The sequence below is a fragment of the Cuculus canorus genome, chromosome 1 (genome assembly GCF_017976375.1).
Source record: "Cuculus canorus isolate bCucCan1 chromosome 1, bCucCan1.pri, whole genome shotgun sequence".
NCBI classification, from domain to species: domain Eukaryota; kingdom Metazoa; phylum Chordata; class Aves; order Cuculiformes; family Cuculidae; genus Cuculus; species Cuculus canorus.
The window spans coordinates 17,601,343-17,623,558 of NC_071401.1; the positions used below are offsets into that span (position 1 = coordinate 17,601,343).

At 42.1% G+C, this 22,216-nt stretch overlaps 2 protein-coding genes across 5 annotated transcripts in view; both read right to left on the reverse strand.

The window, feature by feature from the left end:
- CLNS1A (chloride nucleotide-sensitive channel 1A) overlaps positions 1-2,879 on the reverse strand; it is a 21,004-nt gene extending 18,125 nt beyond the window's left edge. For all 4 annotated transcript variants that reach the window (XM_054056238.1, XM_054056239.1, XM_054056236.1 and 1 more), the window contains exons 1-2: positions 2,712-2,879; positions 383-519 (exon numbers count right to left, since the gene is read on the reverse strand). In XM_054056238.1, the coding sequence (XP_053912213.1) occupies positions 383-519; positions 2,712-2,860 (286 nt within the window). In that variant the 5' untranslated portion in view covers positions 2,861-2,879. The remainder of the gene's footprint in view (positions 1-382; positions 520-2,711) is intronic.
- A 4,302-nt stretch (positions 2,880-7,181) lies between these two features.
- RSF1 (remodeling and spacing factor 1) overlaps positions 7,182-22,216 on the reverse strand; it is a 65,119-nt gene continuing 50,084 nt past the window's right edge. The window contains 10 exon segments of the mRNA XM_054065130.1: positions 7,182-14,496; positions 14,499-14,540; positions 14,543-14,563; positions 14,566-14,811; positions 14,814-14,858; positions 14,861-14,891; positions 14,893-14,963; positions 17,021-17,209; positions 19,456-19,679; positions 21,041-21,248. Of these exon segments, the coding sequence (XP_053921105.1) occupies positions 14,288-14,496; positions 14,499-14,540; positions 14,543-14,563; positions 14,566-14,811; positions 14,814-14,858; positions 14,861-14,891; positions 14,893-14,963; positions 17,021-17,209; positions 19,456-19,679; positions 21,041-21,248 (1,286 nt within the window). The 3' untranslated portion in view covers positions 7,182-14,287.

A 22,216-nucleotide genomic window follows, 5' to 3' on the forward strand; every position in this document is an offset into this window, starting at 1 on the left:
CAGGCTGATGTGAAACAGCAGGAATTCATAAAGCCTAGAGGGGGGAGGGATGGTACATTAACATAAACTCAATAAAGCAAAAATTGTACCTAAACTGGAATCACAGTGAGACTTCAGAGGAACTAAATTGCTTAAAATGATCAAGAGCAGAGAACCGGTTTTCAGAGCTCAAGCTGTATGTATTGACACACTGAGAGCAGAACAGTACAGAAGTGACTCGAAACAAGGGCAAAGCCATACTTCTAAAATAACTATCCTTCAGGGGGATGAAAACAAAATAACTTGAATGAAGCATATTTTAAAAGCAAAATTTACTCTTTGTGAAGAAGAAATCGGGCTGCTTAGGCCTGTGGGGGAACGCTAAGCAACAGTCCAGGCATACCTTCGAATTTGGCATTCACCATGACGTACAAGTGCTCCCATGGGTAGGCGCTGAGGTCCCTGGAAACAGCATGTAAACTTATGGTGGGATAATCCAAGGAGAAGCCAACTCCAGAGTTTTCCAGCCAAGACAGGCGACTAGCAAGTAGGAAAAAAAAAAAGAAACAAAGAGACAAGTTAGAAACTAACAGAAGACTCTAAAGTACCCAACATGCCTGCAGAAAAGTAATCAACTCCCCAAAAGTGGGCAATTCTGGCTGGACAAGATGCTTATCCTACTCTCTGCCCTAACAGGACCCTGCAACAACATTAACTGATGACTGGAGGTAAAAGAAGCCCTTCCTGAAGCAATATGAATCTAAGCACCCTAAACATGCTTCACCTTTATCACATTTGCACCAAAGCCTGAAATTATCCCCCTACCTCTTTACTTTCTCCTTCCTGTAGATATTTATCATTCTAAAGATAACGACAGAGGTTCCAGAGTGCGATTTACAGCTCAGACTACCATACGTTCTGGGGATTTTCAAGATATAGAGTCACGATGGTAATTTCTGGAGGATTCCAGCTCTGATGTGGGTATAGGCTGAATGTAGAAAAACGATCAGTTCAGTGATCAGCGGAGTTAACAATGCCAGGTGATGGACTCCTCTGCTTCCTATAGCACAACTTAGGTGCTATAATCTCTGCTTCCTACATTTTCACTCTCATCCCTAACCACAGCCAGAGACAGCACAGGTTGTTGTCACTGGGCTTACACTTATCTTTCAAGCAGCCAACTTTGTCTGTGGTCAATGAGGTCACACAGAAAAAAGAATGACTGAGGGGCAGGGAAGCAAGACCTCCATGATGCGTAAAACTCAACTCGGCATTCACAAGCTTTTGTGGAGGGAATAAAACCAATGCAAAGGTCACAGAACGCTCCTTGCCTTGGGAAATCAGGCTGAGAGCAAAGCTAGTGAAGTGGGAGCGAGGAATTTCTTTCCTAGCCTCCATGGGCCAACTCTCAATGTTTACAGTTGTTGACAGCTGTAGAGTCAGTACTTGGATCCAAAGCCACATTGTCCACCCAGTTCTCCCACAGCACAGCACTCCTGCAAACACCAGCATTTTCTATTCACCACCACCAAGTGACTCTTGCAACACCCTCAAAACACGCTGGGAGGAAGCTGGCAGACTTGTATGCGCCTCACACAAAAATCTACTGGAAGTGAGCTACAAGGAAACCCAACATTATACTGTGGAGAATAGATGTTGCAGAACAGAAGCCTTGGTATCTGTAACCAAACAACTAAACAAAACAGTAACTGAAATTCCAGAGATTCCTCTCCAAAAGGAACGGAATATCACTAACAAGTTCAGGTTGGAGTTGATGATCTCTGAGGTCTTTTCCAACCTAACTGATTCTATGAAACGCCCCTCAAATAATATTACCTACTTTATAAGCACTTCAGAGTTTAAAGGTTTCAGAAGACAATTCCTTCCTCAGTGCAAGTTTTAGATGATGCTTCTGTTCTAACAACCATCTACCACTGCAGAAAATACTTTACATTTACAAGGTACCATTCCACAGCTAAAGAAAATGATGTTGCCTTTAGCAACAACCTGTCTTCTTTAACTGCACAATCTAGGGACAACTTAAAGGAAATTATAAAGAGCTCATATAATATCTTTTACATCAGCCCAATTTCTACTTTATGAGAACATCCAGTGTCCACATGATGTAGAAGAAATAGTGGAGGCTCTCACAGCCCTCTTTGGGGGCCTCCCACAGACAACAGCCTCCTGTTATTAACAACCCTCCCGCAGCACCTTCAGGCAGGTCCTTGGGGGGTAGACTCCCACAGTCACCATGGAGGACAGAGCCCTGCGGAGCTGAGGAGACCCCGACAGCCACGCTGGGGGACAGAGCCTGTCGGGGCTGAGGGGACCCCCCCGTCACCCCAGGGGACAGAGCCCATGGGGCTGAAGGAACTGCCCCAGTCACCCCGGGGGACAGAGCCCGTCGAGGCTGAGGGGACGCCCTCAGTCACCCCGGGGGACAGAGCCCGTCGAGGCTGAGGGGACCCCCTCAGTCACCCCGGGGGACAGAGCCCGTCGAGGCTGAAGGCACCCACCCCAGTCACCCCGGGGGACAGAGCCTGTCGGAGCTGAAGGGACCCCCCGTCACCCCGGGGGACAGAGCCCCTGGAGGCTGAAGGCACCCCCCTAGTCACCCCGGGGGACAGAGCCCCTGGAGGCTGAGGGGACCCCCCCCGTCACCCCGGGGAACAGAGCCCCCGGCGGGCCCGCTCCCCCCGGCCCCGCCCCGAGGCCGCCCCCGCCCGCACCTCTCGGCGATGTACAGCGTCCCAGCGCCCAGGCTGCGTCCCCCCAGCACCGCTTCCGTGTCGGGCTGGCGATGCCGGACACCCTCGGCCGGCGGCGGGAACCGCTTGAGGAAGCTCATAGCACCACCACCTCCGTCCTCCTCCACCATGGCCGCCACCGGAAGCGGAAGCGCCGCCGGGAAGCGGAAGCGCGGGGTCCTCGCGGGGGGGGGGGGGGCAGGGCGGGGCGGTCGTGTCGTGCTTCGCGGATCGGCCCGAGTGTGGGGTACTGCAGCGGCACCGAGGCCTGCTCTGACCCGGCACCGGGCACCCCCCGCACCCTGGGGCTCAGCGCGGGGTCCAGATGTTTCTAGAATATTCGTAGAATTAGGGAATCGTTTGGTGGGAAAAGACCTTTGCGATCATGAGTCCAGCCGGACCTATGGTAGCAAACCACATCCCTGAGCACCTCATGTGCCCGTCGTTTAAACACCTCCAGGGATGGGGACTCCACCACCTCCCTGGGCAGCCTCTGCCAGTGCTGTGTCTGCTTCCTTGGGGAGGTGTTCCAGTGCTCCACCACCCTCTGGGTGAAGAACCTTTCCCTAAGGTCCAACCTAAGCCTCCCCTGGCATATCTTTCTGCCATTCCCTCAAGTCCTCACATTGGTCATCAGAGAAGAGATCACCGCCTGCTCCTCCTCCTCCTCTTGAAGAAGCAGTAAACTGCTGTCTGTTGAATGATGTCTCTTAATTTATGAGGGAAGGGAACTTGAGACCACACAGTTGTAAAGATGTGAATACTCTGAACACATCACTTTTTGTGCATTGTCACCAAATATTTTGTTACGGATCTCAGGTCTTCCATTGTGAGAAAACAGTAAACTGCAATGAGGTAACGCCCCATAGTCTCCTCCAGACTGAACAGAGCGAGCTGCCCCTCACATGGCTTCTCCTCCAAACCCTTCACCAACTTTGTGGCCCTCCTCTGGACACTCTCCAGTAGCTTGATAACTTTTTTATAATGCAGCACCCAAAACTGCACCCAGTACTCAAGGCGGAGGTGCACCAGTGCAGAGCAGAGCGGGACAATTACCTCCCTCAACTGGATAGCAATGCTGTGCTAGAATCTCAGAATGCCAGGTTGGAAGGGACCTCAAGGATCATCTGGTCCAACCTTTTTAGGTTTAAATGTGGTTTAAATGAGATGGCTCGGCACCCTGTCAATCTGAGCCTTAAAAGCGTCCAGCATAGAGGCATCCACCGCTTCCCTGGGGAGATTATTCCAATGTTTAACTGTTCTCAATGGTGAAAAATTTTTTTCTGGAATCCAATCAGAATCCCCCCCAGGAGCAACTTATACCCATCACCTTTTGTCTTTTCCATGTGACTGGTGTAAAAAGGGAGTCTCCATCCTCCTGGTAGCCACCCTTTATGTACTGGTACTTGGTAATAAGGGCAGCCTCTTACCTGAGCAGCTGAGACCCGGCAGCACCTGACTCTGAGAGGTTTGGCGAAAAATGCTCATTAGCTAGAGAAGAGAACAAAGAGGAGCACTGAGGTGGTCATGGACAGAGTTGCCCCGTGCCAGCTGATGAGCAGCAGGCGTGTTGTGGCCAGTGAATCTCTGCGGGGTGGGCAGCAAAGGGAGAAACAAACATGGCAGTTTTTCACAGAATCATGGAATCATTTGGGCTGGAAAAGACCTTTAAGATCATCAAGTCCAATCCCAAACCTCACATTGCCAAATCTAGTGACGGTTATCAAGTGCTGGAAAGGGAATTTGCAGTGGACAAACACCGCTGAGTGCTTAGTAGATACACATAGAGAACAAAAAGAAAGTTATTAAGTACTTGCTTGAAGTGTCAGTTGCTTAAAGGAGATCCCATTGATTTCCCTCATCGGTGAGGAACTTGGGATCAGAAGCCCAATGCTGCTACGGCACATACCTGTTGAGCTGCCATCAGAGGAAGAGATCTTGGAGCAGCAGATGGCAGCTGCAGGAAGGCTGCTGTCCCGCTGTGAGCACCAGTCCTGCTTCTTCGCCTGGAATTACATGGTTTCTGCAGGAAGGTTCTCTATGACAGGTGCTACAGCAGTGAGAAGGAGGGATTGCACCAGTACAGCATCGGTAAATAAAGCATAACTTTTTCTGTCAGTGGGTGCTCCTGATAACTCCATCAGTGGGGCAGCAGTGCTGCAAACATCTCCTTGACTTTTCAGGTTGGCACATGCAACAATACCATGAGTCCCTGAGGTTGTCACCCTCTTGTCACAAGTTTTAGTCTTCTCTTTCATCAGTTTGAATTTCCTTTTAAGGAGTAATTTACCTACCTGTGTGCAAACCCAGGCTCTCACAAACACAAACCATTTATTAACAGAATTAAGTCTCCATCTTTCCCCTCTCTGGACATTCCTAGTTACAGTCTTGAATAGTGAAGAGCCAAAGCAGCACATTCTGCAAAAAGAAAATGTGTAAAGAAACAAGGAGGAACAAGAGTATAATGTGGTTCTTCCAGGCTGGACTTTCTAAAATGCTTGGAAAGCTCCTCAGACACACCTACCCATTTTGGATTCTAATTATGCAAGTAATTATTCATACAAATAATCACTTTGACCAAAATCAAAACAACTTCCACAATGAAGTGTTATTTAAATACCACCAGAATAGCTTTAGAAAACTGGCAGAGGCAACAGGAGATGAGGAGAAGGAAGTTTCTTGACCATCTTCAAGTTTGCCATGCTAAGACAAGTGCTCATTAGGAAACAAAAATCTACAATTCATCTGTGAACACAGATCAGGCTGCAGCAGCTGGTGGAAAGAGATGGAAGTACCTGGAAACATCTGCTCACTGCACTTAGCGGTTATAAATCAATATTCCTGCTCATGTCCCTCCTGTTACCTAACGTGGCTATCATCAGCCACGGAGAGCCCCCACCACTCCTGCAATTACATGAAAATCACACAACTCCTTTGGATTGCTTTGAATTAAAATTTCTGAATGACTGAAGTTGAATTAATTTCTCCTCCTGCATACAAACACAAGTCTTTCTTGTGTCACTTACTGCTCTTCCAAAAGAAGACAGATAAAAGGATGGTTTAAGCCCAGGCTGGGAAGTTGGTTTTCAGGCCGAGGCATTGAGGAGGAGGACAAATCCACATCTTCCTTGTTTACAAGATCCAGGTATTTGATACCCCCTTGCTGAGTGTTGTACCTAACAGAAGTGCAGAGCAGGTAGGCAGATGTTTCCTGTGAGTTTACGAACGAAAGGGAACAGCAATATTTGAACTCTTTTCCTCAGCTGTAAGAGCTTTAAAAAGTGAGTTAGGATCCACTCCCACACCAATGCCTGAATGCTGGATGTCCGAGAATGATTTAGTCAACCAGGGCTGTATTTAGAGGCAATGGAGAGCAGCAGGTATGCTCCCAGGATGATGAAGTCATTTTAGGACAGAAGGTAGGACTCGCCACCTGAGGGAGACTGTTTCTCCCCAGGGAGACTACAGGGCACTGCCTGCTGTAAGGTGGTGACTTCAGACTTAAATCACCCAGAATCTTTCAAAAATGCAAATGTAGAACTCTGGCATTGCATCTGCAGCAAGAAGATGCATCCACAGCAATTTCTCGTCACTACAGGAACACGAGGTAGCTTAACTATAACTACAGACACATTCAAACTAAGAAAAAGATTGACAGGATTCAGGGATTCACAGAGACAGAAATCACCCTTTTCTTCAATTCACTTCCCTCTCCCTGACTTTTTCCTATTGAAGTCCTGGAACATCATTAGTGTCCATTGTCACAGCCCCCATTGTCAGACCATCTACATCTTCAGTGCTTCTCCACAGGCTTCCATTTAGTGGCTTTACACATCTTAGCCTAATTAAATGAACCTAGCTCCTCTTCCTATTAGCACATGGAAACCTGCTGGAGCAGCCTAGCTGGGTGTGGTGCTGACTGCAATATGACTCCTGCAAACAAATCCTGGTCATAACATCAAGCAGCTTTTCTCCCTAGCTGTAGGAATTCATCACTAGTTCAGTGATTGTGCAGCTCCAACAGCAAATGAAACAGATGTTGAAGCACCAAACCCTATTCAAGGTACTGGGTTTTTGTTTTTTTTTGTCAAATGACTGCAACATCACTACTAAATTAGATATAAAAATTACGTAGAAGATGGAATATGTGTAGAAAATCATCAGAACTGCAAAAATTAATCCATTGGCTCTTCCTCACTGGCAGCCAGGGCTGGTCAAGGAAAGAAAAATTTCTGTCAGTTGAGCTGCCATAATGAACTCAACAGAAAACATGAGTTCTCCATTCCTGCGGCAGGTGGTGGCGCTGGGATGGGTTGGAACAACACACAGAAGCCATTACTCTGCTTATTTTAAAAGTAAAAAGGAAATCCCTCCTGCATGTGCACCTGCCATGACCATGAAAAAGCACTTGCTTCTTCAATACACATTATACTTTGTACATCAAGTTATTTTTTTTATTATGACAATTTACATGTCATATTTATATGAAAGAAATGACAGTAGATATTATAACAAAAACATTATGAAAGAAAAGTTACACAATTAGGCCTATAAGCTATAAAATGGCTTCAGGCCCAGCTTATACACAAAGAGTTCTGACCAGACTGTAGTGAGAGACAACGCTGAACAATTCATTAACAAAAATATTGGCACCAGCCTTAACATTTTTTTTTTTACTTCATTTACAAGGAATACAGTATTTAAACAGTTGTGTACTGCAAATCTAAAAACATTAGCTGTTAATAAACTGCAGTTAACCCTTTGAGCACTGAGGCCACCATGACTTCCATTTTAAAGATTTAATGCATCGTGTTTTACATGCAGGTGATGTTACTGGTGAGGGGGAAACGACAGTGAAAGCACCACGCGATTTATGTGCAACAAGAATAACACTTCCAGTTTTTTCAATGTGTCTCCCCCCCCTCCCCCACACACAGTGTGTCCCCCCTCAGTCCTTCCCTTTGATATTGTGGCAAGTCATGATTGAAGAGAGATTGAAAAACCAAAGATCAGGACTCAAGAAATGCAAGGGTTAAAAGCTACCTAAAGAGATCAGCTTGTGGAACTTCGCTAACTGTTTAGAGAAAGAAAAACAAAATGAGGCCAACTGTGAAGGAGACCATTTTTAAGGAACTCAAGGTTTCTCTGCAAACATACAAACAGCACGCAGGAGTAAGACAAAACTGTATTTCATGTAAGTGTATCTTAAATTTTAAGAGACCTATCTGGCAGGTTTGAGCTAATTCTCACAAAACCATAGAGGACAAACCATTCTGCCAGCGAGTGACTGTTCTGCTGCTTCACCTGGGACAACAAACATACCACGACTGCATACCGAGAACGGTAACATTATGCTTTTGGATGGGTCACATACTATCTCCTGGCGGCTGTAAGAGAGCTGTAAAACACAGGCAAGAACTAGTGACCACACTGGCATTTCCAACAAACCATTATAGTGCGGGTTAGGGAGCGGAGTACCATTTTAATGAATAAAGTATAGGAATAAGATTCTGTACAAGATTTAGAGTCCTTAGAACAAGTATGAGATGGAAAACTAACCAAGGCGTATAGCTTTATGATTTGATTTCCTTTTCTACCACTAACTTGAGTAGCAGATTAGTATCTATTAAGGACTTTTAACTGCTCTAACTAACAAATGGTGCACTGGTAACTAGGCCTATCATCTGTTTTAGTAGAAGGACTTTATCACCCATAGAATGATTTAAGTCAAGTTCTGACAGACTAATCTAAGCATTACTAATCAATTTAGTTGTGTGGGACACAGGAACAAACAACAAAGCAAACTGTGTGGACTCTGACCAACATTCCCAGAGGAAAACATTGTCATAATACTCTATGGACTGATCCTAATTTTCCCCACATCCACATTGCACTGATGGAGCATAACCGATTCCCTCAAGGAAGGAGACCTCACACTGATTTTCCTGTTGCTTTGAAGGTCAGGATGAAAAAAGAAGGGTATCAGGATGACTCTCCTAAACTGAGACCTTCAATTGGAAATAGTCTTTAAAGGGCAAGTCTGAAGTAGTCTTTAGGCCTGTCCCAGACCTGTCTTGCAAATGGCATGGGTTTGCATACACATTTTTCTGTTCCACTTCCCTCCATCCTCTCCCCATCTCCTGCTGTTAACTTGAACAAGCATTCACACAGCAGGAGAAAGTGACTCTGTCTGCACCTGGGGACCCAGTGAGACCGACTATACACAAAGTGCTGCAAAGTGCACAAAGTAAACCAACCGAGCGAATAGAGTGACTCTATCGTCCAGTTCTCGGTAGTAACCTTTGGGGTTATACATAGCAACAGCAGATATATTCGTGGACACGCATGCCTAATTAAGCACGCTTCCCCTCCAACTGCTATCCTGCCCCATCTCCTGCTCCTCAGAGCAGGTGTGGGGTGCCAGCATTTACAAAATGATAGTCAAAAAACCAAATTGTAGGACTTACTTCCTTTTAATTGCAGTTAAATCTGAAGCCTTTATACCATATATTCAATTATAAAAACAACTTCTCTACTTTAGAGTGTTCTATTCTTTCCCCAGAAGCTGTACACAATCTTTTTTTAAGCGTCATACTAAGCAATATACATCTTTTGCAATATACAAAATAAGTTAAATTACTCTGAAGCACTGGGACAATCAATTCCCAAGCAAACGTTTTTGCCGTTTGGAACTATCTCAGTTAGTTACACCTCATCTAAAATAAGAGCTTGGTAAGTGATGAGCGTTTTCAGAAGTGACTAGTAACCTTCGATACCCCAGCTGCTGGGTGTCCAGCTTCAGAAATCATTTTCAACTGATAAATATTTCTGAAGACAGAGCTCTCCTCTAGGTCTCAGATTGGGTACCCGACTCAAAAGCACCAAAAATTAGTCATACATAATATTTCTTACATCAGTGTATACTGGAAAAAAAAAAGGAGAATTTCTGTTGGACTTTTCATTTTCTGCTTTCCAACATTTTAAGTACGATAGAATCCCTATCTCAGCTCTTCTGAAGAAGAATAAGACTACTAGGGAATGCGGCCATGATCCTGCGAATCCTTATTTCAGACAACATCCTAAATGCTTTGATAGAAGTTTTAAAGAGTTAAATGAATTGCACAATTATGCTCCTTCACATAAATTGCTGGAGTTTCCCCCACATATTCAATACTTTTTTTTTCAGAAAAGTGGCTGTTTTGGTTGAAGATATTTGATCATTTATATATATTCATACATTTAATGATTTTATGTACCCAGTGAATCAGAAGCATTCATCAGCTATAACTGTATATCTAGGGTGCGCTGCAATTATATCCATATTGCAAGCCTGTGAAGAGTAGGCACTGCACGTGTACCCAATTTTCAAGGCCTATAAGTTGCCATTTTGAGTGAGATGATACAAATCTCTTCATCAGTCCAATTCTGGGGGCTAGTGTTACTGCCACAATTTATTTAAATTCCTGTGTACAAAGTGAATTAAAAAAAAAGCAGGTGCCATAAAAATTCCTCCTTCTCACAACAGAAGTTTGGAAAAATATGTAATTTGAAACAACGATTTGAAAGTTTAGACCAGGCCTTCTTATTGAAGAGCATTGAAAACCAAGTCATAAGCGCTTGAAAGCAAGAGGTATAAAATGGGACACCCTGACAGTGAACTATTAACATTATTAAGCAGTTGAGGCATCTGGATACCAATGTAGTTCCAATGATAGATATGAAGACAAATCAGAAACAAGTGTACCACTGCCATACACCTTTTCTTTTGTGAACACAGATTTCTTTCCCTTGAGGTTCTTTGAGTAAGGTCTCTGCAAAGAGACACAGCAATTAGAAAAGTGAACAGAAGACACGTCCAACTAAGGCATTAGTTCCCGCTTTATGAAGAGTAACTTCGAGACTTTAATCAAAAAAAATCTTGAAGGTGACATACTTCATAAACGAGCAATTTTAAAAAAGTATCTGTTTTTCTCAAGTGCTGTTAGGACAGAGAAATCCTTTCATTAAATAAAATCAGGAAGATACAGTAATTTTATAATGTAATTCAACATTTACAAAGTCAAACTATCAGAGTTGATTGTTCAGCACTGATCCTCCCACAGGATTTCAACACAATGTGATTTTTTTTGGTAGTTTGGTGATGTCGTTATCCATTTTTAAAACAAGAAAAAGCTCAGGTTTAGAAGACTCAACAACTAGAAGACAACTGCAGTGAAACCAAGTTCTCAATTCTACCACCCTTCTGATTAGATTAACACACCACATTCATTAGTTACAGAGTAGACCTGCTGTGCACTTTGGGTCACATGAGCTGCATGCAAGAAAGCAAACAGCCATCCTTTATCTGGGTGACACAAAAATGTCCATTCCTCCACTTGATTTATAGGCTCAGTGCTACCTAAACTGCACATAGATTCAATTCACTTTCTTCCCAATCAGTTATACTTTGAAGCCTGCAGTTAAAAAAGACAAAGCTCTTAGTGACAACCTGTGTGGAACAAAGAAGAGTTTGCTGAATACAGACTTTATGTGTTTGGCCAATAGCTGCTTCTTCTTTTACTTTGAAATCCATTACATTAAAAGAAATCGCTGGCCAGCTCTCTTTCACTCCATTTCTCATATGGTTTGAGCTTTCTGTTAGCCCAAAGCCACACAAAGACATTTAACTTCTGAGCTCATGACAAGTACAAAAGAGCACAAGATTGTAAGGACAACAGGAGGACATTTTCACTCAGGAATCACATACACAGACTATAACAGCACGAACCCTGTGTGGCAGTCAGCTGGCCTTGTATCAGAAAATGGCATCTTTCCAAATAGGAGGCTGTACATTTTCCAGCCAACAGCAAGCCTTAGAAACAAGAGAAATAACAAGTAAGGCTTTCTAGGGCATTTTTTGCAGTTTTTACTTGCACAACATTTCCACTGGTATAAGGGGGAACTCTGGATCCTAGGGATGAAGCTGTTGCAGGTACAAAAGGTGACTTCTTAAAAGACAGAATCTAAGTTGTTTTTTTTTTAAAGTGACCTATAGAAAAGAAAACCTTGGTAACAGCTTGTCATTCTGCATTTTTTAAATTTGACACTCCTGGTGTAAAGCTTCAATGGTCCGATTCTGCTGCCTGGCCTTTCTGCTTTATATCACTCCCTAACTCAATACTCTTGTTTTCTTCCTGGTTGGTATATTCAGTATTGTAACTCTCTTTTATTTTCCTATATTCACAATTACCCATTAAGTATTTAACATTTGGGGTTGAGTCCCCAAGCAAGAATGTTTGCTACAGCACTGATCAGATACTAAAAGGCTCCATCAGGCAGCAATAAAAGATTATGGCACTGCCAAAGCAAATGAGAAACTATTGGTTGCAAGTGTTGCTGCACGTGAAGCAGACAGTTTACACTGCAAATATTTAAAATGCTCATTAAACATTAAAAAGTAGAAGCAGTATGTTCCTTCTTGTTTTAAAAAACAAGCATATTAGAAATGCAAAGCATTGCCCCTCACTAGGCAAAAGAAAACCACTGGAGTAGCTCAAAATGCTACATACACTTTTCAAGAACTCATTCTAAACTTCTGCAGCTTTTCACTACCCTGTTTTAGTATCTGCTCATGAAAACTGTTAATAATTAACATCAACAAGGTGGAAAAATACTTAATGTTTAAAAGAATTAAATTCTCATTTAAAAAGAGAGCAGTTTCTCATTTTTTTAAATCGCAAGCTTGCTTAGAACAGCAGATAATGAAGGAGTTCCATCTTTTTGTGGCTCCGATTATTTTTGCTTTATAGCAGGATACGCGCACTGTTAGAACCCAAATGAGGAAGAATCATGGAGTGATTCTGATAGAACTTGTGCAGAAAGATGTGGAGAAACAAAACCAAGACTTTCAAAGCCAGAAGGCAGGTAAATTTTTGATCTAGGTTTTCTAGAGAGGTATTTAGTAAAGGCCTAATGTGGGTTTTATTAACAAGAAAACAGAAGTGCTTTATGACTGACTAGTAAATACAATATAATGGAAGGGAATCAGGTGGGGCAGGAAAGGAGAAATCACTCCTTGGTGGCAGCAGCAGTTTTGGTGCATCCATTGCCGGCAATGGACATAAACACCAGTCAATAATCCAAATCTCAGAGCAAAAGGATTAATAGATGTGACCTTTTGGGATTTCAGTGTTTGGCAGATCTGTTTGAGCTGTCAAGTGTGCTACAACATGACAAATCGCTACAGTCTGCATCTTATTTCAGAGTAAAGAGAAAACTGAAACGCTACCCCAAACAAATTTCAGCTCTGCTCATCCTTATATGGCCCCATATTGTGTTTTTTTTCCTTTTGTCGTCTTTTTTTCTTTCCTTGAATGAAAGCACACATCACTTCATGCCCACTACAAAAGTTGATGAGATGTCTTGGAGTCAAGCGTTTCTCTCAGAAATACTGCCTTCTTGAAATCAGTTGGTCACAGGACAATTATTAAAATGTATTTTAAGAAAATTCTAACGGCCAAAGGCCAACACTACATTCAAAACCTGCTAATATATCCAGGCAGATAAGTAAAATCAAAACAAAAAATACACACAAACTGCAAACAGAAAACCTACAAAAAGGAAACTGTTCATTTGTTTACTTCAATTTGAAGTAGATATTAAGGACATGAATGGACCAGTCACGGTTTATTTGAAAATCCCTCAATCCTCTGATGCACTGTCATTCTGTGGTCAACGCTGTTTGTACAAACACATCTCGTTCACAATACTCCAGCAGATGGTGGAAATCGAGTGGCTGGGCAGCTACTGTAGGGTTCTTTTGTCTGTAAAAGCTTGCCGCAAGTCAAGATGCCATCCACCTCACAGACTAACTTCACATTGATCCGTCCTCCCACTAGGCATCGTGCATCGAAGACTGTCTGATGAACTACGCGTGAGACAGCTAGCGTGTTTCAACTGCCAAAAACTTCATTACAGTACACTTTACTGTACAAACACTTTAAAGGATGTTTATTAGGAAAGTCTGCAAGTCATAATGGATAGCAGAGTTCTTGTTTATGGTACCTCTTGGCCTCTAATAATTCTGTTTGCCTCCAGTATTAAACCAAACTGCTTCCATGAAGGTGAATACTAAAATGAGCTATGGTATGTTAACCTACAACCCACAAAATGCGACAGTACAGACATTAATTTTTTTTTAAACTGTCTGTTAAGTTGTAATCTAAGTTGTGAACATTTAAATATAATATATATCTCATATGAAAAAGCTAAAGCACAAGTGCTCTGCGACCCACCCCCACCCCTTGAGCCAAACCCACCAGTTCCGGTTTGGGCCCTGACCGATTTGGAATGCTTTCTTAGGCCACCCATTTCCACAAATTTGTATCCACTCAGGAAATATAAAGTCAAAAATATACAAATCTCTTGTTGTTATAAGGTTTTTGTGAGTGAAATTACCCAGGACCATGGACTTGGAAGGAGAAGGAGGGGTAAGAGAGGGAATTTACAGCAATTCATCTTCAAAGTTCAAACTGGTCACTTCACAGAAAGACTGCAGGGACTGGTGAAATTCTTGCTTCCTAAAAGTGATACTGTAGTGGAGAATTTTCTAGAAAAATAAAACAGCTTTTAATACTGGCCCGCTGGTATGAGCTACCGTGGAATAAATTAGCCACAAAAATGGAAGTCTTATAACTGTTCACGTTACCGACGTAATCAACAAGGTCAGTCACTCTCAAAAGTTCATCTTCAATCTCCTCTGGCCCTACTGCTTCCTGCCCACCACCCGTCCATTAGGTGCCAGGCTGGCGCTGGCTGTGCTGTCCTTGGGGCCTGGGTCTTCTCACTTGGCTTGCAATCAAGTTCTCAATGGTTTTACCTGGGCTCTGTCCATTGGTGGAAGGCAAATCCACCAGGCTGTAGTCCAAAGGGCTCTCTACTTTCCCTACGTTATCAAAGTCATCTTCATCATCGCTTTCTATCCGGTAACAGTGCTTCTTGGCATTGTCTTGAGGAGCTTGTGGTGCTGGCAGCTTATTTGCAGGAGTGGGGTTTTCTGCATCGTCATTAGCATTTTCGCAGTTATCTTCTTCATCTGTTTCGTTCGATTCAGCCGTTTGCGGACAGGCCTCCCCTCATCTTCTTCATCTCTCCTTCTTCTTCAGAGTAGTCGTCTGTACTTCGCACGACGTTTTCTAATCAATCGCTTTGACTCCTTTGTGGATTCATCATCTTCAGAGTTCTTTGATGTGTAAACTCTCTGGAATAAGCAGCAGACTTAAAGCTATTAGCAAATCTGAGTGCAACCAAAACAATTACACATTTATTTTTCATCTTTCACACTCATTAAAAAGCCACCTCTCTCTCTCACCTCATAACGTTTCCTTCTTCTTCCCCACATTCCCACACCATGTCACAACATTCATTTTACTTTTCAAATAAACTGCTTGTGTGGCAAAGACCAACAATTTGTTGATGCTCTATTTCCAATGTAAGGAACATCAGAGGCTTTGGAGGAAGGTGTGTTTTCCTCTACAAGTGACAACTGCATCCCTCACCTCACAGCACCTCCTTTACACCTTTCCAGAAACTGAAAACCCAAATAATGGCTGAGCTATAACAAAAAGAGAATAGAACAGTTTGGGTTGGAAGGGACCTTAACGATCATCCAGTTCCAATCCCCCTGCCATGGGCAGGGACACCTCTCACTAGACCAGGCTGCTCAAGGGCCCCATCCAACCTGGCCTTGAACACCTCCAGGGATGAGGCATCCACAGCTTCCCCTGGGCAACCTGTTAGAGCGCCTCACCACCCTCGTCATGAAAAATTACTTCCTATTGTCTGGTCTAAATGTTCCTCTTTCCAGTTTAAAGCCATTCCCCTATATATATATATACATATATACACCCCTCCCACACTATACTCCTGCAATCCCCAAATGATATAAAGCTTTTTCCAAAGCATATGAATACTGCCTGTCACCTGAAGTTTGCTGTCTTTTAATGGGAGGCCTTGTTTTTTGGCAAACTGGAATATTGCCTACACAACGACAGCCTTTATACTGGCTGACCCTTAGGTGAGAACACCTAAGGGTCAGCCAGTATAAAGGCTGTCGTTGTGTAGGCAATATTGTGTAGACTGAAAAAATCAACTGGCAAACAGTTCTGCTGCCTGCTTGTGATTTGCATTAGAAATGCATGTGAATTGTCATTTTAAAGTGTATTATTTAACGTAGGTTCAAGTTGATAGAGACCGTGTCAGAGTTCCTGTATTTTCAACATTATTACATTTCTAGTAATGCCATTACGTATTTTATAACACACTGTGGGAACTGGGGGAAAGTAATGGAAACTACTAAATGGTGCTGATTTTAATATGCAAAATGCCAGTAACAAAAATAACTGAAGAAATGAGATTCCATGGAGAGAAGACACTATTGATTGGACACTGTTTAATATCACAAGTGCAGGCAGCAAAAACTCAGCCACTGAATAGCAGAGCTATACATCATACTTTTGAGAACGGACTGTACTGAAGTCTAATATCACGTTTTTGAGATACTATACGGTTGTGCTACACACTTGTTTCGCTTCACCTAAGAGGATCAGCTAACACTTTGTAAACTCAGGCCAGCAGTTCCAAACTTACCTACAAATCAGAGGCGCTCAGCCTGTTAAGCAGGGCTGATTTTCTGAGGAAGCCTGGCATCCACTGCAACCCACACCGCTCAGCATCTCTGAAAGCTGCACCTGAGGTCTCATGAGCTTGGGCACCCAGAATGCAAAGCACCCAAAGTCAATGGTTGCTTTTGTAAATGCTATTTTTATATCAAAATGCACACCAGTGGCTCATGGTGTGACTGGCATGAGTGAGAGCAGGCTTCCTCTGTGCTTATCACGGTGCTTTCAAACAGGAGAGATGAATCTTAACCACCACAAATACAATCAGGGCACTAGAAGGAATACCCTTTCTCTTAGAAAAAAGAATTTTTAAAGACTCATGGGACAAAACTTTGTGATCTCAACAGAAAATCGGTGAAACAGTTTCATTAGTGCCAATTTTGGAATCCAGCACTCCTTGCCAGACACAGTAAATCTGGACCCAGAACTCGGGATTAGGGACAACGACGACTTTGAGAAATGTCTGCAACAGTGCATCACAAAGTACCAGTGGACTCTTTCAGAAGGAAATGGTTTCTGAAAAACATCAGGGAAGAAGAAGACTCTCCAAAATCTCTGAATTACATACAGTTTTCTCTTCATGCTAATGCTGACATACACCAGCTCCTGCAAACAGTGGGCTGTTTATTTTACCTTCACTATCTGAAGTGGAGAGCCTGCGTTTATGAACTCTTCTTAACTCCTTCCCATATCGGACACTTTTCTGTGAGCCATCACTTTCTGAATCTTCCTTATAATTAACTTGTCTCTTCTGATTCCGTCTTGACCTTCTCCTCCTAGTTTCCAGGTAATCATCATCACTGTAATCTGTGTAACCACTCTCTGTACAGAAGAAAACAGTGACGTGCGTTATTCCATTAAAGCAGAAGAGCAGAATTTATATAAGCTTTAGGCCAGTACCAACAAAACCACTAGCTCTTCCAGCAGAGTGGAGATGTGCCAGAACAATTATCCCAACATACATTTCTATACATGTCACATACTGTTCCTAGATTAGTGATTGACATGAGTTACAGATCAAAGTGGCATCCTCTTTACTTCCTAAAATATTAGAGAAAGACAGAACAAATCAACAAATCACCTTCAGAAAGAACCGCTGGAGACTGAAAACAAAGTAACTCGCAGGTTCCTTATTTCCTTGATGGCTGAGTCTCAGCCATCAAGCCTTGTTACCGTGAACCATTCTGGGCTCATGCATCAGTTCCCCATTCATCACCAGCGTAGAACGGCTTGATATTAAAATCTTCTCACAAACCCCTTTTCTGTCTCCCTCAAACTCCTCCAGAAGAAAGTTTCCTTTCAGTGTTTTCGTTCCCTCATCCCTACTGGTGCCAAAGGTGCACCCTCTACAATTGCTGACAACTGAAACAACCTTACTGAACTGGAGCTGATGATGCATACTGGAAAGTCCTTTTTGTTTTAAAATGTAAATAAACTGTACTCTCCTCGAACACTTTTAAGAATAGGTAGATGAAAAAACACTGACAAGATGAAACCCCAGGTAAGATCTGAGTTACAGAACTGAAATTAATAACAAAAATCAGTCTCACTTGAACATAAATTTGCTTAGAACAGAAACTGTATAGAAGAAACTTACCATCATTCACAGTTCTTCCTGCACCAGTACTCAGCTATTGCCTTTAAGAATTAAATTTATTTACATCACCTGAAAAAAGCCTTGAATGAACTGCTTTTTCACTGAGCTGTGCCAGAACAATTATCCCAACATACATTTCTATACATGTCACATACTGTTCCTAGATTAGTGATTGACATGAGTTACAGATCAAAGTGGCATCCTCTTTACTTCCTAAAATATTAGAGAAAGACAGAGCAAATCAACAAAAACAACCACCTTTAGAAAGAACCGCTGGAGACTGAAAACAAAGTAACTCGCAGGGTACCTTATTTCCTTAGATCAAAATAGGTTTAAAGCAGGATCTTGAGGGACAACAACAGGGGTAAAAGAGATAAACACATAATTAAGACTATATTCTGTATTCTTCTCTTAGATATATATGGAATGATATTGGCATCTGCCAATTTTATCACAGATGTGTGTCCACCAGGAAACAAATAGTTGCTCCTGTGCATTACAGAATAGATGTGCAATCTCTTTAGACTTCTGCCAGTATCTTCATCAATAGCAGCTTACAATCAGTGCAATGATGCATTCAGGACAGGGAGATGGCAACTATTTTAAGTGCATATAACTATTTTCATCTGTCCATACATGAACCTTCCTTTTGGAAACCTGACCTTCAAAGCACCTTGCTCCAACCTGTCCATCAACTCTATTCTAGAGATACAGATAAAACACTAGAAAGGTAACACAGGCTGCAATAAGTTGCTTATCTACCTACTTTCCAGGACTGGGCCTCAAATGAAGCAGAAACAAGGAGGACAGTCTTCAGAGAAACATGCTAATCATTAAAAGGTTTAAGTATTGCATAGGTACTATTCTTACACTCCAAACTGTGCAAACAGAAAATAAACTCATCAAAGAACAAGTAAAAATAAAGTAAATTATTGGGTTTTCCTGTGATGCCGGAGTCTTCAGTTACTGAATATCAAAATGGATAATCACAGAAGAGAGAGATTCAAGGTATTATTATTTGCTTTCAATCCTGCCAGTGAACACAGGCTGCCATACAACTGAAGGAATTCTTCCATACAAAGTGAAGGAAAATGTTTCTTTCAGAAGATCTTCAAGCAGCTATAAAGTAGTACACCTTTACCTTCATCCTTTCTTTTCCCTGCAGTCATGTGCCAAACAGGAAGGCACTCGATAGATGAAACTATCCACAAAGGTGGCATTTTGAATCATGACATAAGCATTCATTTAAATACATAATTACTTAACGTGCCAAGAACCTCATACTCAAGGTTTCCTGCAGAACATTCACAGTAGAATAAGAAGTAAATTGCTTCACACGCAGGGAACAAAGATGACATCTGAATCGAACAAAGCAACCAACCAAACAAGAGTCAGTTGTGACTGGAAATAGTTTCACTCTTCTTCTCTCCAGTACAAAGTATTTAATATATTTAAGATTTCTTAAACTCACCAGATTCTCTGCTTGAATTGTCTTCAGAATCTTCATCTTCATCATCTTCTGAGTATTTTTTCTTGACTGTTTTCCTTCGTAACCGCCTGCTTTGCCTCATGGGCCTGGACAAGTGTCGCCTGGATATGCGGGCACAGAACTCTGAATCACTGTCTTCGTTTGATGGTGGGTCATCTTCACTTTCATCCAGATTTTCCTCTGATATAACAAACTCATCCTGAGATCTGTTCGAAGAAAGACCACAGACAACAGAGATAGATATCAGAAACAAAGTAGAAGTATTGTTTCGATTCAAGCGGTATAAGCAAAATAAGAATTGTTTTACAAAAAAAAAAAAAACCCACAAATCTTATGAACCAGGCGCTGTCCTCTACAATTTCAGAGAATTAGAATATCATCTCTTGACACAAAACTATTGCTCTCATGCAAAACACATATCTCGCAAACTTACATTTGACACTCACATTTTTTTGAAAGTGAGCCAATGCTTCTTTAAAAACTGTTGAGTGCTGAAGGTACGCAGTCACATCCATGTGGCTGCCAGCCAATGTATACTCCAGTATAACATCCAGAAAACATTCAGCAGAAGATGGAGTTGAAAAGGCATCAACACATTTTAACAGATCAGTGCACTATTAATTCTGTGAAATTTCTTCAAGCTACACTCACTGATCAGAAATTTCCAGTACGTTTAACTCAGCTGTTCAGGGTGCCACTGAAATGTTCTCAGCATGGTCAGAGGTGAAAAACAAAGCTCAAAATTTGCATCTATGTTGTACAGATTATCCATATGCTTAGTAAACTGACACAGTGACCGGTGTAAACCCTTAAACGTTGATGGTAAAGAGCCTAGACCTCATGCTCTATTATGTTTCTTCATAAAGGCATAAACGGCATCTAAAATTATTATTAAATTTTTTTAACATTAGGAATTCCTCAGACTGAATGATGGGAAATCCCATGGAAAGAGTTTCAGTTAGCCAGAGCAATGCTCATTTAGCATTTGTATGACAATTTTTTTGTTTTCTACAGTATAAATCACTTCTTTGGCTGTTAGCAAATTCTATCACCTAGAGAGTAGAAATCAAGAACTGATTTTGGAACCCGTATGCCAAGTTCCGTACGCTCTAAATGAAGACATTTTACTCTTCCAATTTCTAAAAGACAATCAGGCCAAATAAAAATCCCCCCAAATAGGACATATTTTCAAAAGGAAACAACCAGATTCCTTTTAGCTATATCTTAGCTAAGGATTCCTGCTACATAGTGTCATCAGTCAGAGAACTGAGCCTTTCACCAACATAACTGTGTGTTGAACCCCACTGTGTGGCCTCATACATACCAGTAACATTTCCAGAACATGTTTTGCTTAAAATGCAGATTAAATGATTTCCGTGCACGGATCCAGACTGCAGTTTTTCCAGTACAATGATGCTCCCCTAGGCCAAGAGGACTTCTGCTGGCACTGTGCAGTGCTGTTCCAGCACTGAGCACATGCTCCTAATGATCGTTTCAGGGGCACTGCAGAGTCACAGAAGCCTGCAGCAGTCTGTGACTTGTGATGGAAGTTAAACTGCAGACCTACCCATCACTGATCTTGAATTCATCCTCACTCTCTTCTTCATCCAGGTTACTATCACTGTCCAAGTCATTTAGTCGCCGTCGTTTCTTGCGTCGTGCTGCAGCAGCCCTTTGCGGTCGCTTGTTTTCTTTTCTTTCTTCCTCTAGGATTGTGGAAATGTCTTTTCCACGGTGACCTGTGATATTAGACATGTCTTTGCCTCTGCCAATGCCTGAATTCAGTGATAGAAAGGGGAAAAAAAGAGAAAGTTTATTTTTTTTTTAACTTTACATATATCTTTCTACCATGCCTCTAGCGTGAGTTTATTTTCTGTAAAGCAGAATATTTTTGTCATGCAAGACTCTGCCTGGAGTACTGTTCCTGACACACACAGCCCCAGTTGTGGTCACTTAGAAGTACTGAGGTCTGCACAAAAAACAGTGGATAAGCATCAGCATTCTGATATATAGCCCCAACCCACATCATTACCAATGCTAGAGCTTTTTTAGTAGGGTAGACACCAGAAAATTAATTTTCTTCATAATACTGAATATCCTTTTTGGGAGATGAAGTGCTTAAGTTGCTGTTTGGCCAGGGAGTGGAGTTGCTGAAGAACTGGTTTTACTGTTGAGACTTAGTTATGTTTATTTTACATGTATGTCTTGTGCTACACACACAAATTTTCAGATTGTCTGTGTACATCCCCCAAGCTTGTGAAAAACTGGTGTCTTTAGGGAGAGGCCACAAGCCAAATAACCAAGGGATGTTTCATGGCAGTTTTCTCCAGGAAAGATTAGGTGATGCAGATGCACAAATCCACCTACATCTCTCAGGTACTGTTGAAGATCTCTCCTTGGGTCCCCTATGTTGCCTCAACAGGCAACTAAGAATGTAATTTCACTTTGTTCACGTACAACTGACAAGTTTCATAGACCTGGATTAATATTTTTAAGATGACTTTGCAGACTCAGTCTTGAGAGCATCCAACTGCAGAATAGTTTGAGTCCAATTTTTACAGTCGCTAAATGTCAACAGCACCAGCTGCCATTTTGATCTCGAATCCTAAATTTAGTGTATTAATTTTAAAAGTTTTCTTATCATGCTTATTCATTGCATTTGTGTATGAAAACATGTAGAAGCTGAATTTAACTATGAAGACAAAATACTTTTTGGCATCTTTTAGCAGCCTGGGATGGCCAT